The 23,923-nt window shown below is 53.1% G+C and overlaps 1 protein-coding gene across 1 annotated transcript in view; it reads right to left on the bottom strand.

Annotated features, from left to right (window-relative positions):
- The window catches only part of LOC140402958 (ceramide synthase 2-like), a 50,472-nt gene that overhangs the window by 4,263 nt on the left and 22,286 nt on the right, over window positions 1-23,923 (bottom strand). The window contains exons 3-10 of the mRNA XM_072490607.1: window positions 23,437-23,554; window positions 18,917-19,035; window positions 16,487-16,544; window positions 7,941-7,991; window positions 6,525-6,617; window positions 4,662-4,790; window positions 3,376-3,482; window positions 1,029-1,182 (exon numbers count right to left, since the gene is read on the bottom strand). Coding sequence (XP_072346708.1) covers window positions 1,029-1,182; window positions 3,376-3,482; window positions 4,662-4,790; window positions 6,525-6,617; window positions 7,941-7,991; window positions 16,487-16,544; window positions 18,917-19,035; window positions 23,437-23,554 — 829 coding nt within the window. The remainder of the gene's footprint in view (window positions 1-1,028; window positions 1,183-3,375; window positions 3,483-4,661; window positions 4,791-6,524; window positions 6,618-7,940; window positions 7,992-16,486; window positions 16,545-18,916; window positions 19,036-23,436; window positions 23,555-23,923) is intronic.

The following is a 23,923-nucleotide window of genomic DNA, read 5'->3' as shown; positions in this document are numbered from 1 at the left end:
TCCTCCAGCCCCTACACCCCCCTCCCTATCTCTGTAACCTCCTCCAGCCCCGACACTCCCTCCCTATCTCTGTAACCTCCTCCAGCCCCTACAACCCCTCCCTATCTCTGGAACCTCCTGCAGCCCCTACACCCCCTCCCTATCTCTGGAACCTCCTGCAGCCCCTACACCCCCTCCCTATCTCTGTAACCTCCTCCAGCCCCTACACCCCCTCCCTATCTCTGTAACCTCCTCCAGCCCCCTACACCCCCTCCCTATCTCTGTAACCTCCTCCAGTCCCTACTCCCCCTCCCTATCTCTGTAACCTCCCTCCAGCCCCTACACCCCCTCCCTATCTCTGTAACCTCCTCCAGTCCCTACACCTCCTCGCTATCTCTGTAACCTCCTCCAGCCCCTACACCCCCTCGCTATCTCTGTAACCTCCTCCAGCCCCTACACCCGCTCCTATCTCTGTAACCTCCTCCAGCCCCTACACCCCCTCCCTATCTCTGTAACCTCCTCCAGCTCCCTACAACCCTCCGAGATCTCTGCGCTCCTCCAATCCCGGCCCCTCGAGCATCCCCCCCCCCCCCCACCCCCCCCACCCCCCCAACCCCCAACCCGGGCTCTGGACTTACCTCCCTAAACCTCTCCTGCACCCCGCCCTCCACTCTCTTTAAGACGCTCCATAAAAACCAGAGTGCCATTTGGCCCCTTCGATTCTGCGCTGACCCCGACCTCGTCGCTCTCTCACCCCAAGTATCTCTTCCGTGGCTCTGGGGGGAATGTGCACCTACGGCAGCACCTTGGAGCGTTTTACTTCTCTCGAGGGGCTGAATAAATTCAAGATGGCCATCGATATTCACGGGTACCGCAATGGGGGGGGGGGGGCGGAGGGGTGTCAATCGCACAAAGGAGAATAGCGAACCCGATCCTTAACCGGCGGAAAGCGTCTGCGGCCACGCACGCCGCAAGTGGCAAAAGGGACCACCATGGTCAGGTGATGGACAACCATTTTCGCACAGGGAAGGGGGCCCCCTTCTACTCACGTTCCCAGTCATAAACTTCAGTGCCATGCGAAGGATGAGATACGCCCAGAAGATGTGCAGGAGCTGCAGGACCACGAGTATTCCATTGAAAAAGTAATATCCAAAGAATGGAGGATACAGCTCTAACGGGTAAAACACTGTGCAGCGAATGATCCTGTGGAAGACAAGACAGTCCCAGTTAAACCTCTCCAGCCTCATCTCCCAGGACAGGTACAGGTTAGATCCAGAGTAAAGCTCCGTCTACACTGTCCCCATCAAATACTCCAGGGCAGGTACAGCACGGGGTTAGATACAGAGTAAAGCTCCCTCTACACTGTCCCCATCAAACACTCCCAGGACAGGTACAGCACGGGGTTAGATACAGAGTAAAGCTCCCTCTACACTGTCCCCATCAAACACTCCCAGGACAGGTACAGCACGGGGTTAGATACAGAGTAAAGCTCCCTCTACACTGTCCCCATCACACACTCCCAGGACAGGTACAGCACGGGGTCAATACAGACTAAAGCTCCCTCGACACTGTCCCCATCAAACACTCCCAGGACAGGTACAGCACGGGGTTAGATACAGAGTAAAGCTCCCTCTACACTGTCCCCATCACACACTCCCAGGACAGGTACAGCACGGGGTTAGATACAGAGTAAAGCTCCCTCTACACTGTCCCCATCAATCACTCCCAGGACAGGTACAGCACGGGGTTAGATACAGAGTAAAGCTCCCTCTACACTGTCCCCATCACACACTCCCAGGACAGGTACAGCACGGGGTTAGATACAGAGTAAAGCTCCCTCTACACTGTCCCCATCACACACTCCCAGGACAGGTACAGCACGGGGTCAGATACAGACTAAAGCTCCCTTGACACTGTCCCCATCAAACACTCCCAGGACAGGTACAGCACGGGGTTGGATACAGAGTAAAGCTCCCTCTACACTGTCCCCATCACACACTCCCAGGACAGGTACAGCACGGGGTTAGATACAGAGTAAAGCTCCCTCTACACTGTCCCCATCAAACACTCCCAGGACAGGTACAGCACACGGTTAGATACAGAGTAAAGCTCCCTCTACACTGTCCCCATCAAACACTCCCAGGACAGGTAGAGCACGGGGTTAGATACAGAGTAAAGCTCCCTCTACACTGTCCCCATCACACACTCCCAGGACAGGTACAGCACGGGGTCAGATACAGACTAAAGCTCCCTCGACACTGTCCCCATCAAACACTCCCAGGACAAGTACAGCACGGGGTTAGATACAGAGTAAAGCTCCCTCTACACTGTCCCCATCAAACACTCCCAGGACAGGTACAGCACGGAGTTAGATACAGAGTAAAGCTCCCTCTACACTGTCCCCATCAAACACTCCCAGGACAGGTACAGCACGGGGTTAGATACAGAGTAAAGCTCCCGCTACACTGTCCCCATCAAACACTCCCAGGACAGGTACAGCACGGGGTTAGATACAGAGTAAAGCTCCCTCTACACTGTCCCCATCACACACTCCCAGGACAGGTACAGCACGGGGTTAGATACAGAGTAAAGCTCCCTCTACACTGTCCCCATCACACACTCCCAGGACAGGTACAGCACGGGGTTAGATACAGAGTAAAGCTCCCTCTACACTGTCCCCATCAAACACTCCCAGGACAGGTACAGCACGGGGTTAGAAGCAGCAGCGCCTCTTTCCCCAACTCCCGTCTGCTTTAACCTGATCTAAACCTATCTTGATGCATTCATCCGGTTTTCAACCAGTAACCTGCTCAGAAGAGCCCTACCAAATGAGTCACAGTTGGGTGATTAAATCTGGCCTCCATTCTCTCAAGCAAAGTCCAAACAGATTCCCCCAGTATTACTGGAAAGAATTAAATTTGTCGTCTGGCACTTATCAGAACAATACCATCGCCAGGAGAGACAATTACACTAACAACCAATTTAAGATAGTCAGTGAGGATTGTAGTGCGGCGCATTGGAAAGTACATATATTAGTACACGGTGCCTTGTCCCTTGCACGCATTCCGTCTGTTCCAGCTAAACAAAAATTGAGTGACAGCCATTCATTGCTTCGCTCCGCGGGGCAACGCCGTGGACCAATCTGAGCCAACTGCCCAGTTCGAACTTTCAAAACAGTGCTTGGCGGTTAACTGTCGATCACCGTCAACTGGTGCACCATCCCCGGCCACGCCTCGACCAGGGTTCGCTTGCCCAGCAATCGGCACGCTCTTCTCACCGAGAGAGTTAGTGTTCCCCACCAGCACACCCCTCCCCCAAAAGCGGGACATTGGCATTCCTGCGGCTTGTACTGTTGAATGATGCAAGATGGAAAGCTGCGAGAAAAGTCCCACATACCAGAACGGGAAGATGATGAGTCTGGTGATGATGAAGGCCACAGCAAAGAGGATGAAGAGCGAGTTGCAAGTCGTTTTCCACCCAGCGTAGTTGAACATCTTGGCAGACTAGCGGCAGAGGGAAATAATCGGCGTTAAAATAGGTTCAGCACCCGGAGCGGGATTGGTTTCCGCGCCGGCCCCCGCCCCCACATATTCCCGGGCCATTTTTGAATTCTTAGGGGTCATCGTCAATCACTCTTGCGGGGAGTGGGGGGGTGCGCGTGAGTGCGGTTTGGAATTATATTGGATTTTAAAATACGCATTTGTGTTTTAGTTTCCTTCCATAGCCCTTTTGCACCCCCCTCCTCATCTCAACTCCTCGACACCCCTCCCTATCTCTGTAACCTCCTATAGCCCCTACACCCCCTCCCTATCACTGTAACCTCCTCCAGCTCTTACACCCCCTCCCTATCTCTGTAACCTCCTCCAGCCCCTACACCCCTCCCTATCTCTGTAACCTCCTCCAGCCCCTACACCCCCTCCCTATCTCTGTAACCTCCTCCAGCCCCTACACCCCCTCCCTATCTCTGTAACCTCCTCCAGCCCCTACACCCCCTCCCTATCTCTGTAACCTCCTACAGCCCCTACACCCCCCTCCCTATCTCTGTAACCTCCTCCAGCCCCTACACCCCTCCCTATCTCTGTAACCTCCTCCAGCCCCTACACCCCCTCCCTATCTCTGTAACCTCCTCCAGTCCCCTACACCCACTCCCTATCTCTGTAACCTCCTCCAGCCCCTACACCCCCTCCCTATCTCTGTAACCTCCTCCAGCCCCTACACCCCCCTCCCTATCTCTGTAACCTCCTCCAGCCCCTACACCCCCTCCCTATCTCTGTAACCTCCTCCAGCCCCTACACCCCCCTCCCTATCTCTGTAACCTCCTCCAGCTCCCTACAACCCTCCGAGATCTCTGCTCTCCTCCAATCCCGGCCTCTCGAGCGTCCCCCTCCGATTCCCATCGCTCCGCCATAGGCGGCCGTGCCTTCAGTCTCTCTCTTCCTTGAAGACGCTCCGTAAGACCGGCCTCTTTGGCCGCGCTTTTAGCCTCCTGTCCCTGATATCTGATATCTCCCCATGTGGCTCACCGTGGCGGGCGGGAGGCGGGGGGGGGGGGGGGGGGGGGGGGGGGTGCGGTCGAAGGTTTGATTTACAACGCGCCTGCGACGCACCTCGGCACGCTTTACAAAGTCTCAGATACCAAAATAAACGCAGGCGGCTGCGACTGCCGCCGACACGGCCTTTACCTCGAGAAAGTAGTCCGATGCGTCATGTACCGCCATGACCAGTGTCCCGGCCCTGATGTAGTTGGTGCACCAGGAGAAACTGATCAGGATGATGGTCGCCACGTGATGGATTATCTGCTCCTTAAAGTCCTAACGAGGCCATGGGGACAAGAGAGGAGACATTTAACAATCCATTCTCGAGACGACGACGAACACAGCGGGGGGGGGGGGGGGGGGTCGCGCTCGAGCCATTTCCCCGAGGGCCGATTAAGAGTCGGCCCCATTGCTGGGTGTCTGCGTGGGGGTCGGTGGTCTGGAGTCACATGTAGGCTAACCCGGGTGAGGACGGCAGATTTCCCTCCCTAAAGGTTTGCTTTTAATGACAATCTACGATGGTCGCCGTGACGGAGACTCGCTTTTCAATCCCAGATTTTATTGATTGTCCCCCACCCACCCCCGGCCAACTCTGGGCCTAGGCTCACCTGTAGCCATCTCAGATGGCCACCTGCAAAGGACCATGGGAATTATGGCCAACTCAGGACTCACGACACACTCAGAGCTGGCGTGTGTATTTGCAACCCAGATATAGCTGGACACGATCGAAACCCCCAGCTCGTTTGCATTCTAATGGTCCATTGCCCCAGAACAAAAGGACTGTACTCAGGGAACCGATACAGATGCAGACTAACCAGCGCCACGCCCTTTGCTAAGAAAGCCCAAACAGCCACGGTCAATGGCCGCTCAGGACACGCCCAGCCATCAAGGCACCCGCCCCTTTATTGACCAAAATCGAAGGCAGTGATCGAAGCCTGTCGAATTATTGGGTCCAAAGCCAAGGACCGCCCCAAAGAGCGCGAAATCCCAGAGGGACAAGAAGAGACGCAGCCATGAGCTCGGTCTCTCTTGGCCCCGGCCTACGCCTAAAACCAAGTGCAGCATAACGACCAGACAGACAAGTTCAAGACCCAACGATCGCTACCAGACGGATGAGCCCAGCAGAGACAGAGCCTCTTCTTCCACCCAGCCACGCAAGATCTGGACAAAGGCCTTGTCCATCTGCATAGAGCCGGTTGCCCTGAAGTTAAGTACAGGTTATTGTAGTTGTTAGGTGTGGTTTAACTTGTAGTGTTTTGTGTTGCATGTCGAAGTAATCCTGGTGTGTAAATAAACCATCTTTGAACTTGAACTGACTAACTGGCTGTGTGGTCCTTTGATCGATATCCGGTAAAGCTTTGTAGTGGTCGCATTTGATACCTGGCGACTCTAAAGAGCATCATTATTAATTGGCAACATTATTGGTGCCGATTGGCAACACACCTCCCCCCCCCCAGTCACTCCAGACCCAGGCTCGAGGGCCTGTAACCCCCTCCTCTGTAACTCTGGGCCCAGGCGCAAGGGCCTTCACTCCCCTGTAAATCCAGGCCCAGGCACCTTCCCTCCCCAGTAACTCCGGGCCCAGGCTCGGGGCCTTCCCTCTCCTGTAACTCCAGGCCCAGGCTCGAGGGCCTTTCCTCCCCTGTAACTCCAGGCCCAGGCTCGAGGGACTTTCCTCCCCTGCAACTCCGGGCCCAGGCTCGAGGGCCTTCCCTCCCTTGTAATTCCGGGACCAGGTTCGAGGGCCTTCCCTCCCCTGTAACTCCAGGCCCAGGCTCGAGGGCCTTCCTTCCCCTGTAACTCCAGGCCCAGGCTCGAGGGCCTTCCCTCCCCTGCAACTCCGGGCCCAGGCTCGAGGGCCTTCCCTCCCTTGTAATTCCGGGCCCAGGTTCGAGGGCCTTCCCTCCCCTGTAACTCCAGGCCCAGGCTCGAGGGCCTTCCTTCCCCTGTAACTCCAGGCCCAGGCTCTAGGGCCTTCCCTCCCCTGTAATTCTTTTCAAGAATGCTCACCTTCCGCTTGACATCGAACGCGACACTGAAGAGCAGCGACCAGTAGAAGCCCAACTCGATCATGTAATACCAATACTGCGACGGTAGCATAGTCTGCCCAGGTAGGGAGGGATGGGGGGAGAAAACAGACTTTCAACGAGTGATAGGAGCTTCACGGAACCACACTGCATTTCTCTAGCGCCTGTCACCACATCCACCAACCCCCTCACGCCACCCTTCCGCCCCACCAGTTAAACACCTTGCAGGTGGGGGGGGGGGGGGGCGAACAAGGGTTGCCGCACAGCAGGATCCCACACGGACACCGCGGCCCCGGACCGCCTTGCCTCATCCCGACGGCACGCCGTTCGATCAGTGTCCCCCTCCGGCTACTGACCCTCCATCCGGCGGGAATACCTTTCTTATTCGTTGACTCAATCTAAACCCCCTCCCCTACCAAATGACGTTGTACGCCGCCCCGATTAAATCACACACACACCCCCGCCACACACAACCTTTTTCTCTGCTTCAAAGAAGAAAGACAAATGACAGCACAGGAACAGGCCCTTCGGCCCTCCAAGCCTGCGCCGATCCAGATCCTCTATCTAAAACTGTCGCCTATTTACTCAGGATCTGTATCCCTCTGCTCCACGCCCATTCATGTATCTGTCTAGATACATCTTAAATGACGCGATCGTGCCCGCCTCTACCACCCCCGCTGGCAATGCGTTCCAGGCACCCACCACCCTCTGCGTAAAGAACTTTCCACGCACATCTCCCGTAAACTTTTCCCCCCTCACCTTGAGCTCGTGACCCCTAGTAATTGAGTCCCCCACTCTGGGGGAAAAAGCTTGTTGCTATCCACCCTGTCCATACCTCTCATGATTTTGTAGACCTCAATGAGCCCCCCCCCCCCCCACTCAACCTCCGTCTTTCTAATGAAAATAACCCTAATCTACTCCAACCTCTCTTCATAGCTAGCGCCCTCCATACCAGGCAACATCCTGGTGAACCTCCTCTGCACCCTCTCTAAAGCATCCACATCCTTCTGGTAATGTGGCGACCAGAACTGCACCCAGTATTCCAAATGTGGCCTAACCAAAGTCCTATACAACTGTAACATGACCTGCCGACTCTTGTACTCAATACCCCGTCCGATGAAGGCAAGCATGCTGTATGCTTTCTTGACCACTCTATCGACCTGCGCAGCCTCCTTCAGGGTACAATGGGCCTGAACTCCCAGATCTCTCTGTGCATCAATTTTCCCCAGGACTTTTTCATTGACCGTATAGACCGCTCTTGAATTGGATCTTCCAAAATGCATCACCTCGAATTTGCCCGGATGGAGGATAACGATCCCGGAATTACTATTGTTAAAAACATTCTGCCGCGCCATTAAAAAAAAAAGACAAGGCTCGCGAATCCCAAGTTGTTACTAACCTGTATCGGGAATCCCTTCCACGTTTCCCGCAAATCATAAAACCAGGGTTTCTAAAAAAAAAAAAACAAAGAACAGCAGCATATTGTATTAAAAGGAATAGTTTGGAGGAAGGGGGGGGGGGGCCGCGCAGGGGATGGATTGGGGAGTGGACTAGGCCTCGTTACCGCGGTAACCGGGCCTTCAGAAAAGTCTGCTCACAAGCCCTTGGCGCGCGGCAGCTTCCAGTGTGGAAATAGAGAGGGTTACTGTTCCTCGGACCACAATTAAATCAGAAGAGGGCGGTTGGCTGGTTTTCAGACTCTGTCGGCACGCAAAGTGCTCATTAAAAAAAACCAGCCACTCGGTCAACAACCTCACAGGGTCCGAGGGCGCCCATTTTAACAAAGGCCTCACACTCACACCCACCCACACACTCCTTAACGCAGCAGCGTATTTCCCTCAAATTCTAATGAGAGATGTTATCGACCGGCTTTGAAACTTTGTTCGCTCAACAATACGGTTCCAAACCCTCACAAGCCCCATCACAGCGGGTGAAGGCAGAGCTTCACTCTGTATCTAACCCCATGCTGTACCTGTCCTGGGAGTGTTTGATGGGGACAGTGTAGAGGGAGCTTTACTCTGTATCTAACCCCGTGCTGTACCTGTCCTGGGAGTGTTTGATGGGGACAGTGTAGAGGGAGCTTTACTCTGTATCTAACCCCGTGCTGTACCTGTCCTGGGAGTGTTTGATGGGGACAGTGTGGAGGGAGCTTTACTCTGTATCTAACCCCGTGCTGTGCCTGTCCTGGGAGTGTTTGATGGGGACAGTGTAGAGGGAGATTTACTCTGTATCTAACCCCGTGCTGTGCCTGTCCTGGGAGTGTTTGATGGGGACAGTGTGGAGGGAGCTTTACTCTGTATCTAACCCCGTGCAGTACCTGTCGTGGGAGTGTTTGATGGGGACAGTGTAGAGGGAGCTTTACTCTGTATCTAACCCCGTGTTGTACCTGTCCTGGGAGTGTTTGATGGGGACAGTGTAGAGGGAGCTTTACTCTGTATCTAACCCAGTGCTGTACCTGTCCTGGGAGTGTTTGATGGGGACAGTGTAGAGGGAGCTTTACTCTGTATCTAACCCCGTGCTGTACCTGTCCTGGGAGTGTTTGATGGGGACAGTGTAGAGGGAGCTTTACTCTGTATCTAACCCCGTGCTGTACCTGTCCTAGGAGTGTTTGATGGGGACAGTGTAGAGGGAGCTTTACTCTGTATCTAACCCCCGCCGTGCTGTACCTGTCCTGGGAGTGTTTGATGGGGACAGTGTGGAGGGAGCTTTACTCTGTATCTAACCCCGTGCAGTACCTGTCCTGGGAGTGTTTGATGGGGACAGTGTAGAGGGAGCTTTACTCTGTATCTAACCCCGTGCTGTACCTGTCCTGGGAGTGTTTGATGGGGACAGTGTAGAGGGAGCTTTACTCTGTATCTAACCCCATGCTGTACCTGTCCTGGGAGTGTTTGATGGGGACAGTGTAGAGGGAGCTTTACTCTGTATCTAACCCCGTGCTGTACCTGTCCTGGGAGTGTTTGATGGGGACAGTGTAGAGGGAGCTTTACTCTGTATCTAACCCCCGCCGTGCTGTACCTGTCCTGGGAGTGTTTGATGGGGACAGTGCAGAGGGAGCTTTACTCTGTATCTAACCCCATGCTGTACCTGTCCTGGGAGTGTTTGATGGGGACAGTGTAGAGGGAGCTTTACTCTGTATCTAACCCCGTGCTGTACCTGTCCTGGGAGTGTCTGATGGGGACAGTGTAGAGGGAGCTTTACTGTATCTAACCCCGTGCAATCGATAGGATTATGGAGGGGAGAATACACGGGGACCTCGTCCTTATTCGAGTGGGAGATGATTGTGCTCCCGCTGCAACTCAGCAGGCAGTCAAAGCTGCGAGGCCCCACCTGGTCGAGCAGCCAGGCTCACAACTCTGTAATTCTGCCTCACCAAAGGCGCAATGGCGTCGCCTGAGAGGGTGCAGGGGACAATCCTCATGGCCATGCTGTTTTTGGTATTGGCACCCAACTCCCTTCCTCCCTGTTCCCATTCTAACCCTCTCCCACCCACACCTCTCTTCTCACCCCCCCACCCCCCCCCCCTCCCCATCTCGCCACCCAGCGCTCTCTCCCAGGACAGGTCCCACACGACAGACAGTGCCCCCGGGAGCCCCGTGGGTCGGGGGAGGCTCCAGTACTGGAACGTGCTCACCCAGACGGCATGGATCCCGCACTGGTTTACTCAAAACTCAAGACAATCCCAAGAGTGGAGAGAGAGACGCATCCACCCGTGACCAACGCGGCTTCAATGACCATTCCTGAACATTTATGCAGTCCATTCGGGCCCTCTGTTTACGTGCTGCCGATCTGGTTCCGTGGGAGTGAGCCTATGCCCCTCCCACTACAGCTCCCCGTTGGAGCGAGTCCCACATTCTCCCCCACTCCCTGTGGGAGCGAGTCCCACATTCTCCCCACTCCCCGTGGGAGCGAGTTCCACATTCTCCCCCACTCCCCGTGGGAGCGAGTCCCACATTCTCCCCCACTCCCCGTGGGAGCGAGTCCCACATTCTCCCCCACTCCCCGTGGGAGTGAGTCCCACATTTTCCCCCCCACTCCCCGTGGGAGCGAGTCCCACATTCTCCCCACTTCCCGTTGGAGCGAGTCCCACATTCTCCCCACTCCCCGTGGGAGCGAGTCCCACATGCCCCCCCCACTCCCCGTGGGAGCGAGTCCCACATTCTCCCCCCAACTCCCCGTGGGAGCGAGTCTCCAATAACCCCACTGGATTTCCAGAGAATCCCTACAGTGCAGAATGAAGCCATTCGCCGCATTGAGTCTGCACCAACCCAGAATTGAAGAGCTTCCTGCTGCCCCTACCCCTCCCCGTCCTGACCTTGAGCGGCTCTTTAACCACATGGTCTCGCCCTCGATAAAGGGGCTGAAGGGGGCAGCTGCACCTTCCGCCTGCTGCTGTGTGCATTATACTCCCCCCTGTCACCCTGTCATCTGAGTGTACCTTTAAGAAATGGGCGTTTAACATTATGGCGGTGGCTAAGCATTTATAGTTGCCTGAGATACAGTTTGACTCATTGGAAGTGGCAAAAATACAATTACAAATTAAACAAATGGAACATGAGAAAGAATTCAAGCAGCTTGAATTCGAAAGAGAGAGAGCGGAAAAAGAAAGAGAAAGGGAGATACAGATCAGGGAAAAAGATAAAGAGAGCAGCTTGAATTCGAAAGAGATAGAGAGAGAGGAAAAAGAGAAAGGGAGCTACAGATCAGGGAAAAAGATAAAGAGAGAGAGTTTGAACTTCAGAAAATGGCCATGACACATGGCAGTCAGTTAAAATTGGCAGACGTAAAGGGAAACGTACAGTTGGATGATAGTGATGAGGATAGTGAGAAAGAGCGTCATAGTCGAAGGCTTGGTGGGAATCTATTTAAATATGTCCAAGCATTGCCAACGTTTGATGAGAAGGAGGTTGAAGCCTTTTCCATTTCATTTGAGAAGGTAGCTAAACAAATGAAATGGCCATGTGGGTATTACTGATTCAAACAAAGCTGGCAGGTTGGGCTAGTGAATTGTTTGCATCACTATCAGAGGAGGTGTCGGAGTCGTATGAGGAGGTGAAAAAATCCATCTTAGGTGCATATGAACTAGTGCCGGAAGCCTACAGACAAAGGTTTAGAAATTTAAGGAAAGAACCTGGTCAAACATACATGGAGTTTGAAAGGATCAAACAGAGTGATTTTGATAGGTGGAGAAGGACTTTGAAAATAGACCAAACGTATGAAGCTCTCAGAGAAATTATACTTTTGGAGGAGTTTAAAAGTTCAATTCCTGATGTAGTGAGAACTCATGTGGAAGAGCAGAGGGTTAAAACTGCGAGATTGGCAGCAGAAATGGCAGATGATTATGAATTAGTTCATAAACCAAAGATTGGTTTCCGACATCAGTTTCAGCCGGTGAGGGATAGAAACTGGGGACATGAGAAATACTCAAGTGGTAACGGTAAAGGTGATCTGATGGGAGACAATAAAGAGAGTGTACCTCAGATTAAAAAAGAAATCCAGGAGGGTGGAAAAGAAATGAAAAGTTTCAGATGTTTTCACTGGAAGAACTAGGCCATGTAAAGTCACAGTGTTGGTGGTTGAAGAAAAGCACTGGGAAGGCTGATGTGGTAAAACAGGATAAGACAGTGGGATTTACTAGAGTGGTAAAGGAAAGCCCAAGGGAAGCGAAGGAGGTGCAAACGATTGTACAGCCTGTTCAAGAAGTGATTGTTAAGAAGGTTCCAGATGTCTTTAAAGAATTTACTTGTGTGGGTAAAGTTTACTCATGTGTATCAGGAGGAGCAGGTAAAGAAGTCACAATTTTAAGAGATACGGGAGCTAGTCAATCTTTAATGGTAAGAGATGAGGAGTTATGTAGTTTAGGAAGAATATTGCCAGAAAAGGTGGTAATATGTGGAATTCAGGGTGAGAGGAGTAGTGTCCCATTATATAAGGTACGGTTGGAAAGTCCAGTGAAGAGTGGTGAAGTGGTAGTAGGAGTAATAGAGAAACTATCTTGTCCAGGAATACAGTTTATCTTGGGAATGATATAGCTGGATCGCAGGTGGGAGTGATGCCTACTGTGGGTGATAAGCCAGTGGAAAATCAAACAACTGAAGTGTTGAAGGGCGAATATCCTGGGATTTTTCCGGATTGTGTAGTAACAAGTCACAGGTTAAGACAAGAGGAGAAATCAAAGAGTGAAGATGACGTTGAAGTACAAAATTATCAGAAACGATTTTTGATCAGGTGGTTGAAAAAGAACAAGAACAGGTGGAGGATGAGGCGGATATTTTTAGTTCAGGAAAGTTGGCGGAGTTACAACAAAAAGATATAGAAATAAAACGGATGGATCAGAAAGCATACACGGAAGAGGAATCTGAGTGTATACCAGAGTGTTATTACCATAAAAGTGATGTCTTGCTGAGAAAATGGAGATCTTTACATATGCAGGCGGATGTAAAGTGGGCAGAAGTTCATCAAGTAGTATTGCCGGTAGGGTATAGAAAGGAGGTGTTGCGAGTTGCACATGAGGTACCAGTGGGAGGTCATTTGGGAATAAGGAAAACTCAAGCTAAAATCCAGAAACATTTTTATTGGCCTGGACTATGTAAAGATGTAGTTAAATTTTGTCAATCATGTCACAGATGTTAAGTGATTTGGAAACCTCAAGCAGCGATAAAACCAGCGCCCTTAATACCCATTCCAGCATTTGAGGAACCTTTTACAAGGGTCCCAATTGATTGCATTGGACCGCTTCCGCTTCCTAAAACCAAAAGTGGGAATCAATATCTTTTGACTATAATGGATGTGTCTACTAAGTTTCCAGAGGCCATTCCAGTCCGCAATATTACAGCTAAAAAGATTGTGGAGGAGTTACTTAAATTCCTTACTAGATATGGACTATCCACAGAAATACAATCAGATCAAGGATTACATTTTACCTCAAGGTTATTCAAAGAAGTTATGGATAGCTTTAGGATAAAACAATTTAAATCAACTGCGTACCATCCAGAATGGCAGGGAGCGTTCGAAAGGTGGCATCAGACATTAAAGACAATGTTGAGGGCTTGTCACGATTATCCAGAGCATTGGGATAAAGGAATTCCATTCGTACGGTTTGCAATTAGGGATGCAACTAATGAGTCAACCAAATTCAATCCTTTTGAACTAATTTTTGGTCATGAGGTAAGAGGACCACTTAAATTGATTGAAGGAAAAATTGGTGGGTGAGAAATCGGAAATTACATTATTGAATTACGTGTCAAATTTTAGGGAACGATTAAATAGAGCAGGTGAATTGGCTCGACAACATTTAAAAGTTGCACAAAATGTGATGAAACGGGTAGCGGACAAGAAATCCAAAGTTCGTAGTTTTGCCAGTGGAGATAAAGTTTTAGTGTTGTTACCAGTGGTAGGTGAGCCTTTAAAAGCAAGGTTTTGTGGACCTTATCAGATTGAAAGGAAATTAAGTGAGGTGAATTATGTGGTAAAAACACCAGATAGCAGGAAGACTCACCGAGTGTGTCATGTGAATATGCTTAAAAGGTCGGGAGGGTTCACATGTTCTGGGTGTGTCCAAAACTTGGGAGATATTGACAGGGGTTTGCGGAGGTCATGTCCAGAGTTTTGAAAACAGGTGTGGCAATGAGTCCAGAGGTGGCGATTTTCGGGGTGTCGGAAGATCCGGGAATCCAGGAGGCGAAAGAGGCAGATGTTCTGGCCTTCGCTTCCCTGGTAGCCCGGAGACGGATACTGCTAACTTGGGAGGGACTCAAAGCCCCCGAAGTCGGAGACCTGGTTAACCGACATGGCAAGCTCTCTCGGCCTAGAAAAGGTTACGTTCGCCTTGAGAGGGTCACTGTTAGGGTTCGCCCGGAGTGACGAACCAAATCCAGATGACTGTGAATTTGACATACCTCAAATTAAATTGGCACAGGTTAACAAAGAGATGGAGAGTATGCTTAAAAATGGCATAATTGAAATGAAATGAAAATCGCTTGTCACAAGTAGGCTTCAAATGAAGTTACTGTGAAAAGCCCCTAGTCGCCACATTCCGGCGCCTGTTCAGGGAGGCTGTTACGGGAATTGAACCGTGCTGCTGGCCTGCCTTGGTCTGCTTTCAAAGCCAGCGATTTAGCCCTGTGCTAAACAACCCCTCAAACAATTGAAGTGGGTTGCAGCCAATGGAGCTCACCCATCGTGATGGTACCAAAACCAGACGGTACCCAGCGATTGTGTGTGGACTATAGAAAGGTGAATGCAGTTACAAGAACGGACGCTTATCCTATCCCACGTTTGGAGGATTTGCATTGGGAAAATGGGAAAATCAGCTTTTATTTCCAAACTGGATTTACTTAAAAGGTTACTGGCAGGTACCTTTATCCGAAAGGGCGAAGGAGGTTTCAGCTTTTGTGACTCCAGATGGCATATGCCAGACATGGAAAGAACATTTAGAACATCTGATGGAGTTATTCGATCGACTTTAGGGGGCGGGTTTGGTGATAAACATGGCCAAAAGTGAATTTGGACAGGCCCAAGTCATTTTCCTTGGCCATACAATCGGACAGGGTCGAATGGTCACACGGGATGTGAAGACAACAGTTATTGAGGAGTTTTGATACCCTCAAGATGAAGGGAAATAATGCGATTTCTTGGCATGAGTGGATTTGATCGAACATTTGTGCAAACGTTTTGTGGCGTGATTGCTCCACTGATGGACTTGCTGAAGAAACGGCGAAAATTTCTGTGGACAGTGGAGTTTCAACAGGCATTTGACTGCCTGAAAGCGGTGATAACCAATGCTTCAGTGTTGGAGAATTACAAGGGACTCTGATCAGATTGAACTAAAGTATCTGATGGTAAAGATAAATGCCGAGGCGTAGAGAAATGGACGGATCGTGCAAGGACCTTCTTGTTCAAAGGGACCGTCAATCGAGAAGGATTTCAGTTGGAGGAAGAAGAACAAAAAGAAAATGGACTATTATTATAACTGTTTCCGGGTGTTGTTTTTTGAAACAAAAAAGTATATTTACTGTGTGCATTTCTTAAAGGGTCGTGGAAAGGTGAAAAATTAAACTATCTTGAAGTTGATGGGGGTTTTTTTCTCCTTGGGGGGGGAGGTGTCATGTGAGAGTACCTTTAAGAAATGGGTGTTTAAGAAATGTACCTTTAAGAAATGGGTGTTTAATACTGCAGTGATGTCAGAGAGTGGGTGGCGCTGGGCTGTCTGTCAGCTTTTTACTTTCGTTTTAGGCTGTTTGCTGCAGGGTGTTTTATAGTTTTGTTTCCAGAGCTGGATAGCTGCAGTCACAGCCAGAAGGGGTATTAGTCTCTCGTTCTGTAATCTAAAGACTGTAATAATAATAATAATCACTTATTGTCACAAGTAGGCTTCAATGAAGTTACTGTGAAAAGCCCCAGTCGCCACATTCCGGCGCCAGTTCGGCGAGGCCGGTACGGGAATTGAACCTTGCTGCTGACCTTGTTCTGCATTGAAATCGATCCTTTGGTGATTTAAAACTAATAACTGCTCTCAAGTCGTGACTTTAACCTGATGTGCATCTGTTTGAAGGTTTTTTAAGTCTTCTGGATGCTAAAAAGACAGCTGAAGGATTACTTAGTGTTGTATTCTTTGGGGGTTGGATTTGAATTGATGGTTGCTAAGATGTTCACTGTATGTTTTAAAAAGGTTAACTTGAGTTCATAGAATAAACATTGTTTTGCTTTAAAAAATACTTTTCCATTTCTGCTGTCCCACACCTGGAGAGTGGGCCGTGCGCTCCCCGTACCACAATCTAGTAAAAGTGGTGGGTCGGGGGAACTCCATGATACACTTTGGGGTTCTCTGAACCCTGGTCCATAACAACCTCACCATGCCCGTCACCCCCCACCCCCGCCACACACACACACACATCCTCCCCCACCCGCCCCGTATTCACGCAGTCAAGTTAAGGGCTGGGTACTTACATCCACCACCACTGCCAGGCCGACAGTAAAAGCGAGAAAGTAAAAGGTAAATCGCCAGCTGTAGAGAAAGTACAAAACACCCCTCAATACGCCCATCAGTGAGTAACATACACACTAACCCCTTCCCCCCCCCCCTCGGGGCCTTTCCTCCCCCCCCCCCCTCCTCCTTTTGGCGGCCAACACCAAAGGTGACATCGTGGCTGCTTTTAGTGTTGGGGGGGTTTCCCGCGGTGTCCTGGGAATGATCAACCCCCCCCTCGCCCAACATCACTCGAGATTCAGACCAATCAGCGGGAACGTCAACAGACGCGTTTCCGCGGGGATCTCGGCTGTCACGCCAAGGGTGGTCACGGCTGCAACCCGCCCGCGGCGAGGACGTCCCACCGGGCGACATTCGACCCACCTCGTCCCCGATGAAGCGAGAGACCCTCCTTGCTCCATCTCCCAAGGTTGCCAACTCCTCCGGTGCCGCCCTGGAGCCTGGGTGGGGGATACCACCCTCTAGCCCGGGGGCAAGATGTCCTGGAAACTCTAAACCACGGGGGGGCGCTTCCAACTGGAGTCGACAAACCCGGTAACACTCGGATCCCACCCCCCCACTCCCGGACACGCAGCAATCAGACAGGTGCTCGAGGGAGAGGGCCTCTCTCTGTCCTGTGAGACTCCGTTACAGCCCTCAAGAGGGTCCGGGGACGAGGAGATTTTAGTTGCGAGGTTTTGGTTTGCATGTTAATCTCTCTTCGCTCCAGATTCAAGATAGGGTGCTCTCAGGGGGGGGGGTTGGAGAAGACAAGGTCTCGGCGGTCTACCAGGAGATGCAGGAGGAGGAGGAGGCCTCGGTGGAAGAGCTAAAGGGTAAATGGGAGGAGGAGCTGAGGGAGGAGATAGACGAGGGTATGCGGGTGGACGCCCTGGGTAGGGTTAATTCGTCCTCCTCTTGTGCCAGGCTTAGCCTGATACAATTTAAGGTTCTGCACAGGGCGCAGATGACTGGGGCAAGGCCGAGTCGGGTTTTTTTGGAGTAGAGGACAGGTTTGTGAGGTGTTCGGGGAGCCCAGCAAATCACGCCCACATGTTCTGGGCGTGCCCAGCGCTGGATGGGTTCTGGAGTGGCATTGCGAGGACGGTGTCTAAGGTGGTAAACACTCGGGTTAAAAAGAGCTGGGGGTTGGCACTATTTGGGGTGTCGGACGAGCCGGGAGTGCAGGAGGCGAAAGAGGCCGGTATTCTGGCCTTTGCGTCCCTGGTAGCCCGGCGGAGGATTCTGCTCCAGTGGAAGCCTGGATCAGCGATAAGGCAGGGTTCATTAAACTGGAGAGGGTAAAATTTGCCTTGAGAGGGTCTGTGCAGGGGTTCTTCAGGCAGTGGCAACCGTTCCTAGACTTTCTAGCGGAAGGTGGTCAGCAGCAGCAGCAACCCGGGGGGGGGTTCGGGTATGTGTTTATTATTGTTTCATGGGGGGGGTGGGGGGGGGGGGGGGGGGAGTGTTGTACATTGGGGGAATTCGCGATATAAATGCACAATGTTTCTCTGGGTGTTTTATGCTGTTCTTTTTTCTGTAAGGAGGGGCGGGATTTGTTGAAAATTTGCTAAAATTGAATAAAAATATATATTTTCTAAATCTCTTTTCGCTGCAAGGGAAGGAGGGGGAGATTCGACGGGGGCATCCAAGATGGTGGGAGGTTTAGGGTGGCAACAGAAAGCGGTTGGCATTGGCTCAGGGTGTGAGGACCCGGGTTTGGGGGTGGGGGGGGGGAAAAGAGAGAAAGAGGGGAGCGACCACCTGGGTTAGTTCCAGCAGGCGGACGCCAGAAGCCTGACGAGTAGGCCGAGCACCAAACTTTACGTCATCCTCACCATCTGTGGGCAACACTAGCAAAGCCACGGGGCGACGGTGATCTCTCGGACAGCCAAGTGGCTCGCTTCGCTACTGCCGGGGGAGGAGGGGGGGGGGGGGGGGGGGGGGAGTTTCCACCCTGGGGAGGGCAATAACAGCTTCTCGTCAAAACATCCCGCTGTCGTCAGGAGGGAAATTTAATTGTAGAAATCGCCCAGCTTTTGGGTGCTGCGCCAGGTTTGACGATCATCCATTGTCCGAAAAACCTCACCTGGTCCCCTAACGGGAGAGAAATCTGCCGTCCTCACCCCGGCCTGGCCTACACGCGACGCCAGACCCACCCCACGCGCAGCAATGTGGTCGACAATGCAACCCCGCAGTGCCCACAGGGCATGGTGCTTATCGATGGGGACACCGGAAAATCCGGAATGAAAAGTCTCTTGTTGACTCCTTGTGGGAGGGGAAATCTGCCGTCCTTTCCAAGGCCCGGTCTACAGGCCGACTCCCGACTACCCCGCCCCCCTCCCTACAGAGCAATGCGGTGGACTCCGAAGGTCAATAATAGACGCACGCTCGCTCTCTCTCTCGCTTACCAGGCTTCTCGAAACTTCTTGAGCACACTCGGCCGATCCAGATTCCTCCTCCGTCGGAACCAGCTCTCCACCTGCCGTGGGGTCAGGCTGCACTTCTTGGCCAGGCCCTCGATGTCCGTCTGCAAGGAAGGGGACTTTGAATCATGGAACGGAACAGAACAGGCGGCTCCCCCCCCTCCCCCGGCATCCCCACTTTCCGTCACCTCTCCCTACCCGCCCCCCCTCAACTTCTTGACCGAGCACCTTCAATCTCCTGACCCTCCCACTCCAGTGAAATGAAAATCGCTTATCGTCACAAGTAGGCTTCAAATGAAGTGACCGTGAAAAGCCCCTAGTCGCCACATTCCGGCGCCTGTTCGGGGAGGCCGGTATGGGAATCAACCAGCCCTGCCAACACTGGACACTCCTCAATCATTCCCGAACTTGGCCCATCGGCGCAAGTGGGGCCTTGTAGGGAACCTGGGCCGAAGCAGTGGTGACCCCAAATCGATATATCAGCGGAAGGCTCAGCGAGCTCGCCTTTGGCCACTGCGGAAGTAGTTATCTGACTTAATTGCAACCCCCCCCCCCCAAAAAAACAACGAAACCTCCAGCCAATTATGAGCCCAAAACGCCACCATCTGTTTAATACCATGGACCACTGTAAATACATCCATTAGGCGGCACTTAATCCAAACGCCTTTTGGAAGTCCACATACACAACATCTACCACACTACCCAAATCGACCCTCTGAATCCGGTTAGTCGAGACACGCTTTGCATTTCACACACCCTTGATGATAATAAAAATATTTATCGTCACAAGTAGGCTTACATTAACACTGCAATGAAGTTACTGTGAAAATCCCCTCGTCGCCACATTCCGGCGCCTGTTCGGGTACACCGAGGGAGAATTCAGAATGTCCAATTCAACAAACAGGCACGCCCTCCGGGTCTTGTGGGAGGAAACCCACGCACACACGGGGAGAACGTGCAGACTCCGCACAGACAGTGACCCAAGCCGGGAATCAAACCCGGAACCCTGGAGCTGAGGCAACGGTGCTAACCACTGTGCTACCGTGCCGCCCCATCCATCTCCCTGCTGTCTCCCGTTTTCCCAACAGCCCCTTACCACCTTCCACCCCCCCACCCCCTCACGTTGAGGAAATAATTCACCTTCTGACAAAAATCATCTCCCGTCGAAATATCTTCAACGTAATAAAAAGGACCCAAAATGATTCATGGTAACATTTCAAAATCAAAATCTGACAGAGATATTAACGGTCAAACGTCAAGAGAGAGAGAGAGAGAGAGAGAGAGGTTCAGGGAGAGAGGGGTGGAGGGGTTTAGGGAGGAAATTCCAGACCTCAGGCGCCCCCCAGACAGCTGAAGACACGGCCGCCAATGGCGGAGCGACGGGAATGGGGGGGGGGGGGGGGGGGGAATGCTCGAGAGGTCAGGATTGGAGGAGCACAGAGATCTCAGAGGGTTGTAGGGAGCTGGAGGAGGTTACAGGGATAGGGAGGGTGTGTCGGGGCTGGAGGAGGTTACAGAGATAGGGAGGGGGTGTAGGGACTGGAGGAGGTTACAGAGACAGGGAGCGGGTGTAGGGACTGGAGGAGGTTACAGAGATAGGGTGGGGGTGTGGGGGCTGGAGGAGGTTACAGAGATAGGGAGGGGGGTGTAGGGGGCTGGAGGAGGTTACAGAGACAGGGAGCGGGTGTAGGGACTGGAGGAGGTTACAGAGATAGGGAGCGGGTGTAGGGACTGGAGGAGGTTACAGAGATAGGGAGGGGGTGTAGGGGCTGAAGGAGGTTACAGAGATAGGGAGGGGGTGTAGGATCTGGAGGAGATTACAGAGATAGGGAGGGGGCGTAGGGGCTGGAGGAGGTTACAGAGATAGGGAGGGGGTGTAGGGGCTGGAGGAGGTTACAGAGGTAGGGAGGGGGGTGTAGGGGTTGGAGGAGGTTACAGAGACAGGGAGGGGGTGTAGGGGCTGGAGGAGGTCACAGAGGTAGGGAAGGGGTGTAGGGGCTGGAGGAGGTCACAGAGATAGGGAGGGGGTGTAGGGGTTGGAGGAGGTTACAGAGACAGGGAGGGGGTGTAGGGGCTGGAGGAGGTTACAGAGATAGGGAGGGGGTGTAGGGGCTGGAGGAGGTTATAGAGATAGGGAGGGGGTGTAGGGGCTGGAGCAGGTTACAGAGATAGGGAGGGGGTGTAGGGACTGGAGGAGGTTACAGAGATAGGGAGGGGGGTGTAGGGGCTGGAGGAGGTTACAGAGATAGGGAGGGGGGTGTGGGGGCTGGAGGAGGTTAGAGATAGGGAGGGGGGTGTAGGGACTGGTGGAGGTTACAGAGATAGGGAGCGGGTGTAGGGGCTGGAGGAGGTTACAGAGATAGGGAGGGGGGTGTCGGAGCTGGAGGAGGTTACAGAGATAGGGAGGGGGGTGTCGGGGCTGGAGGAGTTAACAGAGATAGGGAGGGGGCGTAGGGGCTGGAGGAGGTCACAGATATAGGGAGGGGGCATAGGGGCTGGTGGAGGTTACAGAGATAGGGAGGGGGTGTACGGGCTGGAGGAGGTTACAGAGATAGGGAGGTGGTGTAGGGTCTGGAGGGGTTTACAGAGATAGGGAGGGGGTGTAGGGTCTGGAGGGGTGTAGGGGCTGGAGGAGGTTACAGAGATAGGGAGGGGGTGTAGGGGCTGGAGGAGGTTACAGAGACAGGGAGCGGGTGTAGGGACTGGAGGAGGTTACAGAGATAGGGAGGGGGTGTAGGGTCTGGAGGAGGTTACAGAGACAGGGAGCGGGTGTAGGGGCTGGAGGAGGTTACAGAGATAGGGAGAGGGTGTAGGGGCTGGAGGAGGTTACAGAGATAGGGAGGGGGTGTAGGGGCTGGAGGAGGTTACAGAGATAGGGAGAGGGTGTAGGGGCTGGAGGAGGTTACAGAGATAGGGAGGGGGTGTAGGGGCTGGAGGAGGTTACAGAGATAGGGAGGGGTTAGGGGCTGGAGGAGGTTACAGAGATAGGGAGGGGGTGTCGGGGCTGGAGGAGGTTACAGAGATAGGGAGCGGGTGTAGTGACTGGAGGAGGTTACAGAGACAGGGAGCGGGTGTAGGGGCTGGAGGAGGTTACAGAGATAGGGAGAGGGTGTAGGGGCTGGAGGAGGTTACAGAGACAGGGAGCGGGTGTAGGGACTGGAGGAGGTTACAGAGATAGGGAGGGGGTGTAGGGTCTGGAGGAGGTTACAGAGACAGGGAGCGGGTGTAGGGGCTGGAGGAGGTTACAGAGATAGGGAGAGGGTGTAGGGGCTGGAGGAGGTTACAGAGATAGGGAGGGGGTGTAGGGGCTGGAGGAGGTTACAGAGATAGGGAGAGGGTGTAGGGGCTGGAGGAGGTTACAGAGATAGGGAGTGGGTGTAGGGGCTGGCGGAGGTTACAGAGATAGGGAGGGGGTGTAGGGGCTGGAGGAGGTTACAGAGATAGGGAGAGGGTGTAGGGGCTGGAGGAGGTTACAGAGATAGGGAGGGGGTGTAGGGGCTGGAGGAGGTTACAGAGATAGGGAGGGGGTGTTGGGGCTGGAGGAGGTTACAGAGATAGGGAGGGGGTGTAGGGGCTGGAGGAGGTCACAGAGATAGGGAGGGGGTGTAGGGGCTGGAGGAGGTTACAGAGATAGGGAGGGGGTGTAGGAGCTGGAGGAGGTTACAGAGACAGGGAGCGGGTGTAGGGGCTGGAGGAGGTTACAAAGATAGGGAGAGGGTGTAGGGGGCTGGAGGAGGTTACAGAGATAGGGAGGGGGTGTAGGGGCTGGAGGAGGTTACAGAGATAGGGAGGGGGGTGTAGGGGCTGGAGGAGGTTACAGAGATATGGAGGGGGTGTAGAGGCTGGAGGAGGTTACAGAGATAGGGAGGGGGTGTAGGGGCTGGAGGATGTTACAGAGATAGGGAGGGGGGTGTAGGGGCTGGAGGATGTTACAGAGATAGGGAGGGGGGTGTAGGGGCTGGAGGATGTTACAGAGATAGGGAGGGGGTGTAGAGGCTGGACGAGGTTACAGAGATAGGGAGGGGGTGTAGAGGCTGGAGGAGGTTACAGAGATATGGAGGGGGTGTAGAGGCTGGAGGAGGTTACAGAGATAGGGAGGGGGGTGTAGGGGCTGGAGGAGGTTACAGAGATAGGGAGGGGGTGTAGAGGCTGGAGGAGGTTACAGAGATAGGGAGGGGGGTGTAGGGGCTGGAGGAGGTTACAGAGATAGGGAGGGGGTGTAGAGGCTGGAGGAGGTTACAGAGATAGGGAGGGGGTGTAGGGGCTGGAGGAGGTTACAGAGATAGGGCGGGTGTGTAGGGGTTGGAGGAGGTTACAGAGATAGGGAGGGGGTGTAGGGTTGGAGGAGGTTACAGAGATAGGGAGGGGGTGTAGGGGCTGGAGGAGGCAAACTGGGTGACAGGACGGACTTGGGACATTGTCGACGCGGAGATAGAATGAGAAGAGATTCCGTGCTGAGGAGTGGGGGGAAAGGAGGTCCGAGTCACTGACCAGCGAGGCCCTACCTGATTGGGATGCTTCGAGGACGCCGCAAAAGACTTTTCTAGAATCGGGTTGGGTTTCACCTTTAACCGCACCTTCTCCCTGATGCCCAGTACACGGGCAAAGTACGTGGCTACAGATCTGGGGGGAGAGAGAGACAAGACATAGATAACTGGTCAACAAGTGCACGGGGAGGAGAGAATAACATGGCCGCCTCCACAGCTGCCCGATGTCTGGCATCTCAGGTGGTGGGGGGGGGAAATCGAAAGCCAGGTACGGGACCGGACTAGCAATCCAGAGGCCCCGGGGGTAACAGGGGACCTGGGTTCGAATCCCGCCCCCCGCAGAAGACAGATCAAGAGTTACCTCGGGACCTGATGGCGGCCATTCCCCCTCCCCAAATCAATCCCAGGACAGAGGGGGCAAAAAGGAGAACCGTTAACGCCTTCGAGAATGGAGCAACGTCAAGGCTGGCCTCATTCAAACCCCGGGCCTGGGAGGAAAAGGCCT

Source organism: Scyliorhinus torazame, chromosome 26, assembly GCF_047496885.1.
Source record: "Scyliorhinus torazame isolate Kashiwa2021f chromosome 26, sScyTor2.1, whole genome shotgun sequence".
Classification (NCBI taxonomy): domain Eukaryota; kingdom Metazoa; phylum Chordata; class Chondrichthyes; order Carcharhiniformes; family Scyliorhinidae; genus Scyliorhinus; species Scyliorhinus torazame.
The sequence above is the reverse complement of the archived record's forward strand: the minus strand, read 5'-3'. Positions and strand labels throughout refer to the sequence as shown.